Genomic DNA, 14,369 nt, shown 5'->3' on the forward strand with positions numbered 1-14,369 from the left:
GTAGTTTGGTGAGTATGGCCCCGTGTGGCGGTGCGCTGTGTCTGACGACCATCTCTCTGTCCTCCCAGGTGTGCCAGACCGCTGCTCTGACCAAGGATTCGGCGCCATGGCTCTGGACGATAAAGGGGTCATGCATTACTTCAGAGGTAAGTGGCCTCTGGCCCGATAATGCTAAATATACCCAGGGGACAGTGCAGGGGTATCAGTCCCATAACTCCTCCCCCAGCCTCACAACTCCTCCCCCAGTCTCTTAACTCCTCCCCCTTGTGACTTTTCAGGGGAATCAGGACTGAGTGAGAGCACACAGAGGTAGCTGAACCGGAGCAGACATACGAGGTGAGTATTGGGCGCACACTACACACAGCACTGGCCAGGAATGGGTTAAACGGCACGCTATTACAGTAATTTTTATCAAATGCTTAAAGAGAACCTGTAACAAAAAAAAGTTTCCCTGGGGGGTACTCACCTTGGTAGGGGTCAGCCTCAGGGTCCCAATGAGGCTTCCCCCCTCCCCCTGTAGCTGCAGGCAGTCCAGCGCTGGCTCCCCCGAAGTGTCCCGGAATCCTTCCTCGATAAGCCTGACAAGCGCTGATATATTTACCTCTCCTGGCTCCAGCGGGGGGCGCTGTTGCGGCTCTCTGTAAGGAGATAGGCGAGAATTGCCGATCTCTGTCGGATCCGCTCTACTACACAGGCCCTAGGAGACTTGCAGGAGACTTGCGCCTGCGCAGTAGAGCGGCCGACAGCGATCGGCTATTTCCGCCAAACTCAGAGCAGAGAGCCGATACTGCGCCTGCGCTGGAGCCAGGAAGGTAAATATTTACATCCGCGCTGTTCGGGGAGCTCTATCGCTGCCACCATGGGACCGAGGAGGACGGGAGAAGCCTCAATAGGATCCGGAGGCTTCCCCCACCTGAGGTGAGTACCCCCAGGGGAGGTTTTTCTCATTACAAGTTTTCTTTAAGCACAATTTTAAAAACAATGTTCAGTTTTTCAAAACACATTTCACACAATTCGCACCACACACTAGTAGCAGAACACCTCAGATTATTTGCAAAACGGGATCCTAGAAGAAAAGACAACTATGGCTGAACACAAAGATCAGTATACACCAATAACATCGAAAAATATTCAATGTCTTTATTAGGGACTTGTCCGTTTAAGATAAAAACAAGTGTACCCAAGTCTGGCAGACAGTTCACCGGACGCAGGAGCTACAGTCATGTACACAAATATCAAACGGTTACAGGATCCATCAATAAGTATGTGGTATACAACATACAGTCCAAACCTATGTATTACAAGCCATGTTAAATCATGCTGCACTGCTGCCTGATCACACTCCTAGTATACATTGTGGCCCAGTCAGAGCTCCTCCGAGGAAGCAGCTGGACTGCGATACATGTGAGGATGGGCGTGGCAGCCACTGTGTATACTAGCAGTGTGATCAGGCAATAGTGCAGCATGATCACACTCCCAGCATACACCGTGGCCCAGTCAGAGCTCCTCCGAGGAAGCAGCTGGACTGCGATACATGTGAGGATGGGTGTGGCAGCCACTGTGTATACTAGCAGTGTGATCAGGCAGTACTGCAGCATGATCACACTCCCAGCATACACCGTGGCCCAGTCAGAGCTCCTCCGAGGAAGCAGCTGGACTGCGATACATGTGAGGATGGGTGTGGCAGCCACTGTGTATACTAGCAGTGTGATCAGGCAGTACTGCAGCATGATCACACTCCCAGCATACACCGTGGCCCAGTCAGAGCTCCTCCGAGGAAGCAGCTGGACTGCGATACATGTGAGGATGGGCGTGGCAGCCACTGTGTATACTAGCAGTGTGATCAGGCAATAGTGCAGCATGATTTAACATGGATTGCAAGACATAGGTTTGGATTGTAGATTATATACCACATACTTATTGGTGGAAGCTATAACCATTTGATATTTGTGTACAGACTACCCAGCAAGCTCATGGTGAACCAGAACTCCCAGCAAGCTCATGGTGAACCACAACTCCCAGCAAGCTCATGGTGAACCACAACTCCCAGCTGCAAAGAACCATAAAGCCCTTTTACTAAAATGTTAAACAAAAGTTTGCCTTCTTACTATAAAACAGAAGGTATTTTCCATAATTCAGGATGGGGGGGAGCATACAATGTCTCCCACAATGCATTTAACATAGTTTTTATTAGGTCAGATTGAATTACATAGAATCATTAATATATAGAAAAAAGAAACAAACAAGAAACATCACTGTGTTTCCACCTTAGAACTAATACAGAGGAAAATCCTCCTCTAATCAGAAATCCAGGAGCTATCCCTCTCCCCTCCATCCCATCCCAGGGAACAGGGCTGGTTCCAGCAACAATGCGGCCCCAGCCAGGACAAAATCAGTCCAGGGCCCCCCCCCCCCACCAAACACCCCTCGACCAAAAGGTGGCATGATTAGGGGCTCTTTGTTGCAGCCAAATTTCCCTCCGGGGCCCCTGAGCTGGCTGCTGACCCTCCCCCAATCACCTCCCAAAGTAACTGTGCTCCCTGGGACCTCTGCAGTGTCTGTCAGTGTAGTGTCTCACCTACCCGCCAGCACAGATGAGACGCTACTCTGCCAAAGACTCCGCAGAGTCCCTGGGGAGCAACAGCTAAGATGGAGGGAGACACTCTGGGGGCCCCTACATGCTCTGGGGGCCCTGGGGCAATTGCCCCCTTTTCCTCTATGGTAGCTCCGGCCCTGCCAAGGAAGGGAAGGAGAAAGAAAAGGGGCCACAGGGAGGGATGGAGAGGGGAACCATCAGTAGTCACCCTGTTTCCTTACCCACTGGAACTGCAGTGCACAACCCAACTATCTCCTAAACAGCTATTACCATGATGGTACGAACGTCTTCAGACCCATTTTTCTAAAAAATACATAAATAACAAACATAGAGACAAAAAAAAAAAAAGTCTCCCACAATGCATCACTGCTATATATGCAAATCATTTGTGTACATGACTGCAGCTCCTACGTCCTATGAACTATTCAACAAATAAAGATTAAAGAGGAACTCCAGTGCAAATTATGTAATAAAAAAGTGCTTATAATTATGTATAGATGATTTAGTCAGTGTTTGCCCACTGTAAAATCTTTCCTCTCCCTGATTTACATTCTGACATTTATCACATGGTGACATTTTTACTGCTGGCAGGTGGTGTCAGTTTCTCTTTGGATGTTCCAGCTCTTATCTCTGTTGAATGCTGCACAGAGGGCGCTATCCCTCTTCTCCAGCTGCTGCACTCTCCTTTAAAGGGTTTGATCCTTAAGGGCCCGTTCACACTGCACGCGTTTCCAGCCGCGTTTTGGAAACGCGTGCAGGTGGCCGATACGCACGACATCAGACATTGCATAGAGTGCAATGTCTGATGTTCACACTGCATGCGTTCCGGATCTGTGCGGTCCGGGAACGCATGCTGCACGCAGATTTTGCTAAAACGCGTGGCTGTCCCATTCACTTTTCAGTGATGGGATCAGCCACGCAACGCACACAAACGCGGATGGCCATGCGTTCGTACGCGTTGCGGTCCGCACGCGTTCCGCACGCATGGCCATCCGCATTTGTGATCTGAACGGGCCCTTAGTGAGTGCGAGACAATACTACAAACAAATATGATGCAAAACGTCCTGTGAACTGTCTGCCAGCCCTGGTTTTTTTTATTTGTTTTTATTTTAAAGGGACAAGTCCCTAATAGATTATTGGTATACACTGAGTTTTGTGTTTAGCCCTGATTGTCTTTTCTTGTGTGATTTGGTGGTTATATCACCTCCACGGCGCCCATTTATGGGTCTGTTTATGAAGCTCTGCCTTGTATTCTTTTATTTACAATAATGAAACGCTTTAGTCAAGACGATACAGATTGTGTGATGATTGTCAATATCGGTCTGTGTGTCCTGAGGGGGGGTCACTCCTGCGGGAAATGCGGAGGATTCCTCACAAGTGTTTGTCTTCACGATATGAGCACTTGTCTGCGACTGAACGCGGCATTCTATAGTTACTGCAGCCAGCGAGTTTCTGGGAGGATTTGCTGTGTTGTGGAAAAATAGTGCCGGTTGTACAGGACTTACATAAACTCCCTACTAAACATACATAGGGAAGCATTACTTGCATTTTCTCATGCGATTTCACACTGCAGCTAAACGCCTGCGATTTCACAAAGTGTGACCCTCTGCTGGCCACACACCATATAATGCAAACTTTAGATTTTTCTTGTTTTTTTTAAAAAAAATAATATTATTTGTAAAGAAAAATCTTTTTTTTTTTTTTTATCAGCGGAATAAGAAATGTTATCAAATTTCCATTTAATTTTTTAAAAACAGTGGTAGAAATTTCTGAACATTTTTTCAGAAAATATTTGTACCCACACCCGACCCAAAACCTGCTTTCTGGTGAATTTGATACCCGCAGCCACACATGCACCCAAATAGCAATTACTTCTGTAAGAACCTTTATTTGTTATAGATGAGCTGCTGCTGAATGAAGGTGCTTGGCAGATCTTCCTGTATAACAATGTGTAGGCTGGAGAAGACATATTGCTATGTGTCAAAATGAACTTGTCTTGTAACGACGTGGGTACAAGTGTGTGCGATTAGGTGGACTGGGCTTTGCGTCGTGCGGCTGTAACGACCATGAGCAAATTGAGTAGGTAATCTCTCATACTACGTGGGAGATAATTGGCCAATCCACATTGGATGTGTATATACACCCTAAAAGATCTTTTCTTCATTACAGTAGCTCAAAAGCAAACGGTAAATCATTATGAAAATCAGGATTGCATAAAAGTACAACAAGGCTTTTAAGCAGGGAGAACAAATATACTGTATACGCACACCCATACTCCCCAACAGTCCCGAATTTTGCGGGACTGTCCCGATTTTGGGGGGCTCTCCCGCAATCCTGATGTGGCCCCCTTATGTCCCGGCCGCCGGCAATGGGCAGAGAGCGGGGAGAAAAGATCGAGGCGTCAGCCGGCAATATGAGATGCAGAATTCAGGCAATCACAATGTATAATCATTCCTCCCTCCCTCTGAATGTGCCCCCGTGTCCCCCAGTTAGCAGAGTATAAAGTGCGCAGCGGAGCGGCTTTCATCTTACCGTCCATCCTCGCCGGACCGGCATCTGGCTTCATTCTGCTTCCTGTGATGTCACAGGAAGCAGGAATCAATAGAGCCAGATGCCAGCGAGGATGAATGGTAAGATGAAAGCCGTTCCGCTGCGCACTTTATACTCTGCTAACTGGGGGACACGGGGGGGGCACATTCAGAGGGAGAAAGGAATGATTATACATTGTGATTGCCGGAATTCTGCATCTCATATTGCCGGCTGACGCCTCGTTAATTTTTTAAACATTCTTTATGGAATGCGGGACTAGGGGTGTATTGGGGGCGTGGTTAGGGGTGTGGCCTTAAAGGGAACCAGAGATGAACGATTCACACAAAATAAACATATCAGTTGATAGCTTGTAAAGAATAAATGCTCTACCTGATCATTTCGCCACTCTGGTGTGCCTTTTTTAGTGTTTTTTATCCATTATTGCTCCAGGAAAAATCAAATATGGCCGCCGGCTCATATCCCTTCTACTTCCGGGTTGTGAGTTGTTCTGGATGTGCTGTCTAGGCTATATGAGACTAGGCTGCTATCTAGGCTATATCAGAAAGGCTGCAGCAGCCTTTCATCTGTGTGCTTTCATTTTGGTATGATGTACAACAGCTGCCTGTAGGAAGTGTCTCTCATAGGAATGAAACTGCAGTCATCATCAGTATCTATGCAGACAGAGTGCACACAGAGCACACAGATCATATTGCCACACGTGTCTGTTTCAGAGATTCTCTCTCAGCAGCAGCAGCCCCTCCTATGCCATCACAACTCTCAGTATGCAAAGCAGGAAATCTGAGCCAGGAGGGGGCAGGCTTGGGCTTGAAAAGACTCCACAGAAGAGTGACTCAGCTATAATGATTCCAGGTCAAACCTAGACTGAGCCAGTCGGGGATTCTTATCACAGCTGATAACAGACTAATTAAGCAGATAACAATGAAACTAAAAGCAGGGTAGGTGTTTACTGTCATGTTCCCACTGATAAATGTAATAAAATACATGAGGGTGCTTCGTCTCTGGTTCTCTTTAATGTCCCGGTTTCCCTTCCCTAAATGTTGGGAGGTATGTGCACACCTACTCAGGACTTACCAATCAGAATCAAAGTTAATTGGAGCAGATTTATCACAAACAAAATAATATAAAAAACAGCACAAACATCAATTGTTTCACTTTTGCAATAGATTTCCCTCCATTTTGCATGCACTTGTGTTAATATATCTACCCCATTGTCTTGTACCTGTCTGATAATAAAAACCTGTATTTAACTATTCTTGTCATATGCAGCAAACCTATACCTGTGTGTGCTAGATGGCTGTGGATGCAGCTACACTGTCTGCCAGCAGATCGTGTCACGTGTGGCATGTGCTTCTAATCTCTATCTGCCATGTGCTTCTCTGCCTGCCATGTGCTCCTGTGCCTCCATACCTGTATGTGCTAGATGGCTGTGGATGCAGCTACACTGTCTGTGTCTGCCAGCAGATCCTGTCCCATGTGGCATGTGCTTCTTTATCTGCCATGTGCTTCTCTGCCTGCCATGTGCTCCTGTGCCTCCATACCTGTGCGTGCTAGATGGCTAGGGTTGCCAGGTGTCCGGTTTTACACCGGACAGTCCGGTTTTTGTGCGCTGTGTCCAGTGTAAAAAAACATGCTAAACCGGACAATTAAGTTGTCCGGTTTTAGAGCCCCCCCGCAGCGCAGGAGGAGAACAGCGCAGCAGAGAGAGAGAGCTGGGAGCAGCGGTGGAGAAGGGGGGCAATCTCCCCCCCCTTCCCTCACCTTAGGGTGCTCTCTCTCCCCCGCTGTCTCCTCCAGGATGATGTGCAGGCTGGCGAGTGGCTGCAGGCGGAACTTACCTCTGTGTCGCTCCAGCGCCGGAAGTTCGGGTCCCGCAGCCGCTGAGAATCTCATTCATGAGCCGGACAACACTATCAGTCTGAATAGTGTTGTCCGGCTCATGAATGATTCGGATCTTTGATCCGGATCTTTTTTGAGTCGAAGCTCAGCGGCTGCGGGACCCGAACTTCCGGCGCCTGCGACACAGAGGTAAGTTCCGCCCGCAGCCACCCGCCAGCCTGCACTGTGCACATCAATATTGGAGGAGACAGCGGGGGAGAGAGACAGCACCCTAAGGTGAGGGAAGAAGGGGGGGGGGGATTGCCCCCCTTCCCCCCGCCCCTGGCTACCTATTCTGGGCACATATAGCCCCTGGCTACCTATTCCGGGCACATATACCCTCTGGCTACCTATTCTGGGCACATATAGCCCCTGGCTACCTATTCTGGGCACATATAGCCCCTGGCTACCTATTCCGGGCACATATAGCCCCTGGCTACCTATTCCGGGCACATATACCCCCTGGCTACCTATTCCGGGCACATATACCCCCTGGCTACCTATTCCGGGCACATATACCCCCTGGCTACCTATTCCGGGCACATATAGCCCCTGGCTACCTATTCTGGGCACATATAGCCCCTGGCTACCTATTCCGGGCACATATAGCCCCTGGCTACCTATTCCGGGCACATATATACCCCCTGGCTACCTATTCCGGGCACATATACCCCCTGGCTACCTATTCCGGGCACATATAGCCCCTGGCTACCTATTCCGGGCACATATACCCCCTGGCTACCTATTCCGGGCACATATACCCCCTGGCTACCTATTCCGGGCACATATAGCCCCTGGCTACCTATTCCGGGCACATATACCCCCTGGCTACCTATTCCGGGCACATATACCCCCTGGCTACCTATTCTGGGCACATATACCCCCTGGCTACCTATTCTGGGCACATATACCCCCTGGCTACCTATACTGGGACATATATACCCCTGCCTACGTATACTGGGACATTTACACCCCTGCCTACATATACTGGGACATATATACCCCCTGGCTACATATACTGAGCACATATATCCCTGGCTACATATACTGGGAACACTGGCTGTTTGTCATTATGTGCATTTAGTGGTGAAAAGCTGTCTCTTTTGTGCATTTACTGGTGAAAAGCTGTCTCTTATTATGTGCATTTACTGGTGAAAAGCTGTGTCTTATTATGTGCATTTACTGGGGAAAAGCTGTCTCTTATTATGTGCATTTACTGGCGAAAAGGTGTCTCTTATAATGTGCATTTACTGGCGAAAAGGTGTCTCTTATAATGTGCATTTACTGGTGAAAAGGTGTCTCTTATAATGTGCATTTACTGGCGAAAAGGTGTCTCTTATAATGTGCATTTACTGGCGAAAAGGTGTCTCTTATAATGTGCATTTACTGGCGAAAAGGTGTCTCTTATAATGTGCATTTACTGGTGAAAAGCTGTCTCTTATGTGCAGTTACTGGTGAAAAGCTGTCTCTTATGTGCAGTTACTGGTGAAAAGCTGTCTCTTATGTGCAGTTACTGGTGAAAAGCTGTCTCTTATGTGCACTGGACCAGTACTACTGGTGAGGACAGTTAGTGACATGGCTATGTACTCTGTAATGTGCTGCAGAAGATGTCAGTGCGATATAAATACTATAATTTTTTTTTTTAAAAAGCCCATTGCTTAGCACCACTCTACATAAAAGTGCGCTTCTGACTCCGCCCCTAACTCCACCCCTAACTCCACCCCCTGTCCGGTTTTCTCCATCAGCCGACCTGGCAACCATATAGATGGCTGAGGATGCAGCTACACTGTCTGTCAGCAAATCCTGTCCCATGTGGCCTGTGCTTCTCTGCCTGACATGTGCTCCTGTGCCTCCATACCTGTGTGTGCTAGATGGCTGTGGATGCAGCTACACTGTCTGTCAGCAGATCCTGTCCCATGTGGCCTGTGCTTCTCTGCCTGACATGTGCTCCTGTGCCTCCATACCTGTGTGTGCTAGATGGCTGTGGATGCAGCTACACTGTCTGTCAGCAGATCCTGTCCCATGTGGCATGTGCTTTAGTGTTGTCCGGATCATGAACAATTCGGATCTTTGATCCGAATCTATTTTGTGAGTCGAATCATCCGAATCATCAAAATGAGTGATTCGGATCGCAAAGGGGGTGGGGCCAGGAGCAACACGCCCCCCTTTCAGCGTGCAGCGGGATCCTGGAAGCAGAGCTGAGATGGATCGCTCTGTTGGAGGGGAGCCAGCCTTGCAGGGAGACAGGTAGCTGAGAGAGAGGGGACATGGGTGCCACTGCCAGATATGTGTAGAGCACACGTACTGGCTGAAATGTGCTGCTCATTATAGGCTGTCTGTTCCGTAGTTGTGCACAGTGAACAAGTAGGAAACTTTTGGCACAGCTCAGTAACGTTACAGGCAGCGTGCTGGGCTAGGACAGGGGCACTGTGATTGCTGTGCAATATGATCCTCCTGCACTGCTCTAAACAGCTGCACTTCACTTCTGGGAATGCTTTGGGGAATGCTTTCTTTCACTGTGCAACATTTGCATTCAAAGTACACAGATGAGCATATAGGTGAAATATATGTAAAGCATATGATTGCAGCATGTGGGTATTGCGTGCAAACAAACATTTCTGCTCTCTGCTCCTCCCTTCTCTGTCCACTCCCTGCCCTCTGTGCATCTTCTCCCCCTCTCTGTGTGTCCACCCCCCTCCCCTTCTCTGTCCACTCCCTGCCCTCTGTGCATCTTCTCCCCTTCTCTGTGTGTCCACCCCCTCCCCTTCTCTGTCCCTCCAACCCCTCCCCTTCTCTGTCCACTCCCTGCCCTCTGTGCATCTTCTCCCCTTCTCTGTGTGTCCTCCCCCCTCCCCTTCTCTGTCCACTCCCTGCCCTCTGTGCATCTTCTCCCCTTCTCTGTGTGTCCTCCCCCCTCCCTTCTCTGTCCACTCCCTGCCCTCTGTGCATCTTCTCCCCTTCTCTGTGTGTCCTCCCCCCTCCCCTTCTCTGTCCACTCCCTGCCCTCTGTGCATCTTCTCCCCTTCTCTGTGTGTCCACCCCCCTCCCCTTCTCTGTCCACTCCCTGCCCTCTGTCCATCTTCTCCCCTTCTCTGTGTGTCCTCCCCCCTCCCCTTCTCCTGTCCTGCTAGTCATTTCACCCCCCAATGCTTCCCCTTGTAAAATGATCCGAGATTCGGATCAAAGTTCCGGATCTTTTCAATGATCCGATTCGAATCATCCGGATCATTGAAAAGATCCGAACTTCCCATCTCTAATGTGCTTCTCTGCCTGCCATGTGCTTCTGTGCCTCCTCCCTCCAGCTTTAGAGAACATGCCAGAACATTCTCTAGCTCTTGTCCTATCAAATATCCCCAGTCACTAACAGACAGAGCTTTCCTATCACACCTTTTCCTCTAACAGAGCATGCCCAGTGATTTCTGGCCATCTATGACAAACACATCTTCCATCTCACACTGGCATGTTCCCAGTTATATGCACTGGTATGGGGGGAGGGGAGGTGTCAGCTTGAGAGCAGGGAGGAGTCTGCTGGCATTATAGATGAGAAGCAGCAAACAAGTCAGCAGGTAAGTATTCTGGTGGCAGCATTCATCACAGATTGTGGGAAGGCAAAAGATACAAATTATCTTATGCTTGTTTTGACTACCCACAACCCGACCCAAACCCGCAATTCTCTACCCCCGACCCGCACCTGCAGACCCACTACCCGCGACCCGACCTGCAACATCACTACCCGCACCTGCAATACCCACAATTCGGGTTCCCACACCCAACCCGTATTCTGGGTAACCCGCGGGTACCCGACCTGATGTAGGCCTCTGCTCCAGCACCCCTAGTAGCGAGCTTTCATGCCAGCTGTAGGAAGGGGAGAGAGATCAGCAGTCAAACTCTGGAACATAAATGTGTGTAGGCCTCAGCAAGCAAGATCTTCCCTCTTCAAGATTGAGGTGCCTCAGCATAGACCCCCCCCCCCCCACACACACACACACACACACCAATCCTCTTCACTCTATACGCATCCTCCTATACGGTAGAGTACCTGACCTGAACACAAGACCCTCAATGCTCTTCCCAGTCCAGTGGAAAGAAGGGTATCTGGAATGGGGGAAGGGTAAACAGTTGGATGTGGGAGGAGCTAGGGGATGGAGGAGGGGGCTATCTGAAGAGGGGGAAGGGCAGATGTGTTAGATCCAGGGAGGTGGGTGAGGAAATGTATCTTCTACAGTGTGATATGTGGTGGCTTTCCTCCAGGTGACCACGTCTGGATGGGCTTTCAGGGTTCCACACAACTGATAAAGGAGACCTGGGAGGGTCTGACTGGACCTATCGATGCTGCATTCAGGATTCACAACCAGAACCACCCACTGGAGCACCAGAGGATCTACCTGTTCAAGGTGAGGCCACATCGTACCTCCCCCGAGGGTCTTCTGTCCAGGGACACATCATACCTCCCCCGAGGGTCTTCTGTCCAGGGACACATCATACCTCCCCCGAGGGTCTTATGTCCAGGGACACATCATACCTCCCCCGAGGGTCGTCTGTCCAGGGACACATCATACCTCCCCCGAGGGTCGTCTGTCCAGGGACACATCATACCTCCCCCGAGGGTCTTATGTCCAGGGACACATCATACCTCCCCCGAGGGTCTTCTGTCCAGGGACACATCTGGTGTGACCCAGAGGGTCGTCTGTCCAGGGACACATCTGGTGTGACCCCGAGGGTCTTCTGTCCAGGGAAACATCTGGTATGACCCCGAGGGTCTTCTGTCCGGGGAAACATCTGGTGTGACCCCGAGGGTCTTCTGTCCAGGGACACATCTGGTGTGACCCCGGGGGTCTTCTGTCCAGGGTCCAGGGACACATCTGGTGTGACCCTGAGGGTCTTCTGTCCATGGACACATCTGGTGTGACCCCGGGGGTCTTCTGTCCAGGGTCCAGGGACACATCTGGTGTGACCCCGAGGGTCTTCTGTCCAGGGAAACATCTGGTGTGACCCCGAGGGTCTTCTGTCCAGGGACACATCTGGTGTGACCCCGGGGGTCTTCTGTCCAGGGTCCAGGGACACATCTGGTGTGACCCCGAGGGTCTTCTGTCCATGGACACATCTGGTATGACCCCGAGGGTCTTCTGTCCAGGGAAACATCTGGTGTGACCCCGAGGGTCCTCTATCCAGGGACACATCTGGTGTGACCCCGAGGGTCCTCTATCCAGGGACACATCTGGTGTGACCCTGAGGGTCCTCTATCCAGGGACACATCTGGTGTGACTCTGTCTCTGGAAATGTTCCTCATTCTTCTTCTGTGAGCTGTATGAAGGCCATTTAACTGGGCACTGGACATAAAACCATCTTCTAGTTACATGGTGTAATATTATCCAACCCTCCAGCCAACTCTCCAATCCCTGCCTCTAGATTTATGTCTCCAAATGCTTTGCTGATACCTCCAGAGATAGCAGAGACTGATCCAGAGACAACTGAATGGGCATGCTATGACTGGGATCAGAGCACCTCCAGAGATAGCAGAGACCGAACCCGAGACAACAGAATGGGCATGCTATGACTGGGATCAGAGTACCTCCAGAGATAGCAGAGACTGATCCAGAGACAACTGAATGGGCATGCTATGACTGGGATCAGAGTACCTCCAGAGATAGCAGAGACTGATCCAGAGACAACAGAATGGGCATGCTATGACTGGGATCAGAGTACCTCCAGAGATAGCAGAGACCGAACCCGAGACAACAGAATGGGCATGCTATGACTGGGATCAGAGTACCTCCAGAGATAGCAGAGACCGATCCAGAGACAACAGAATGGGCATGCTATGACTGGGATCAGAGAACCTCCAGAGATAGCAGAGACCGAACCCGAGACAACAGAATGGGCATGCTATGACTGGGATCAGAGTACCTCCAGAGATAGCAGAGACCGTTCCAGAGACAACAGAATGGGCATGCTATGACTGGGATCAGAGTACCTCCAGAGATAGCAGAGACCGAACCCGAGACAACAGAATGGGCATGCTATGACTGGGATCAGAGTACCTCCAGAGATAGCAGAGACCGTTCCAGAGACAACAGAATGGGCATGTTATGACTGGGATCAGAGTACCTCCAGAGATAGCAGAGACTGATCCAGAGACAACTGAATGGGCATGCTATAACTGGGATCAGAGTACCTCCAGAGATAGCAGAGACCGATCCAGAGACAACAGAATGGGCATGCTATGACTGGGATCAGAGCACCTCCAGAGATAGCAGAGACCGTTCCAGAGACAACAGAATGGGCATGTTGTGACTGGGATCAGAGTACCTCCAGAGATAGCAGAGACCGTTCCAGAGACAACAGAATGGGCATGCTATGACTGGGATCAGAGTACCTCCAGAGATAGCAGAGACCGTTCCAGAGACAACAGAATGGGCATGCTATGACTGGGATCAGAGTACCTCCAGAGATAGCAGAGACCGATCCAGAGACAACAGAATGGGCATGCTATGACTGGGATCAGAGCACCTCCAGAGATAGCAGAGACCGATCCAGAGACAACAGAATGGGCATGCTATGACTGGGATCAGAGTACCTCCAGAGATAGCAGAGACCGTTCCAGAGACAACAGAATGGGCATGTTGTGACTGGGATCAGAGTACCTCCAGAGATAGCAGAGACCGTTCCAGAGACAACAGAATGGGCATGCTATGACTGGGATCAGAGTACCTCCAGAGATAGCAGAGACCGTTCCAGAGACAACAGAATGGGCATGCTATGACTGGGATCAGAGTACCTCCAGAGATAGCAGAGACCGTTCCAGAGACAACAGAATGGGCATGCTATGACTGGGATCAGAGTACCTTCAGAGATAGCAGAGACCGATCCAGAGACAACAGAATGGGCATGCTATAACTGGGATCAGAGTACCTCCAGAGATAGCAGAGACCGTTCCAGAGACAACAGAATGGGCATGTTGTGACTGGGATCAGAGTACCTCCAGAGATAGCAGAGACCGTTCCAGAGACAACAGAATGGGCATGCTATGACTGGGATCAGAGTACCTCCAGAGATAGCAGAGACCGTTCCAGAGACAACAGAATGGGCATGCTATGACTGGGATCAGAGTACCTCCAGAGATAGCAGAGACCGTTCCAGAGACAACAGAATGGGCATGCTATGACTGGGATCAGAGTACCTCCAGAGATAGCAGAGACCGATCCAGAGACAACAGAATGGGCATGCTATGACTGGGATCAGAGTACCTCCAGAGATAGCAGAGACCGTTCCAGAGACAACAGAATGGGCATGCTATGACTGGGATCAGAGTACCTCCAGAGATAGCAGAGACCGTTCCAGAGACAAC

At 50.0% G+C, this 14,369-nt stretch overlaps 1 protein-coding gene across 1 annotated transcript in view; it reads left to right on the plus strand.

The window, feature by feature from the left end:
* Positions 1 to 14,369, plus strand: part of HPX (hemopexin) — a 118,170-nt gene that overhangs the window by 2,388 nt on the left and 101,413 nt on the right. The window contains exons 3-4 of the mRNA XM_068266468.1: positions 69 to 146; positions 11,273 to 11,415. Coding sequence (XP_068122569.1) covers positions 69 to 146; positions 11,273 to 11,415 — 221 coding nt within the window. The remainder of the gene's footprint in view (positions 1 to 68; positions 147 to 11,272; positions 11,416 to 14,369) is intronic.

Source organism: Hyperolius riggenbachi, chromosome 2, assembly GCF_040937935.1.
Source record: "Hyperolius riggenbachi isolate aHypRig1 chromosome 2, aHypRig1.pri, whole genome shotgun sequence".
Classification (NCBI taxonomy): domain Eukaryota; kingdom Metazoa; phylum Chordata; class Amphibia; order Anura; family Hyperoliidae; genus Hyperolius; species Hyperolius riggenbachi.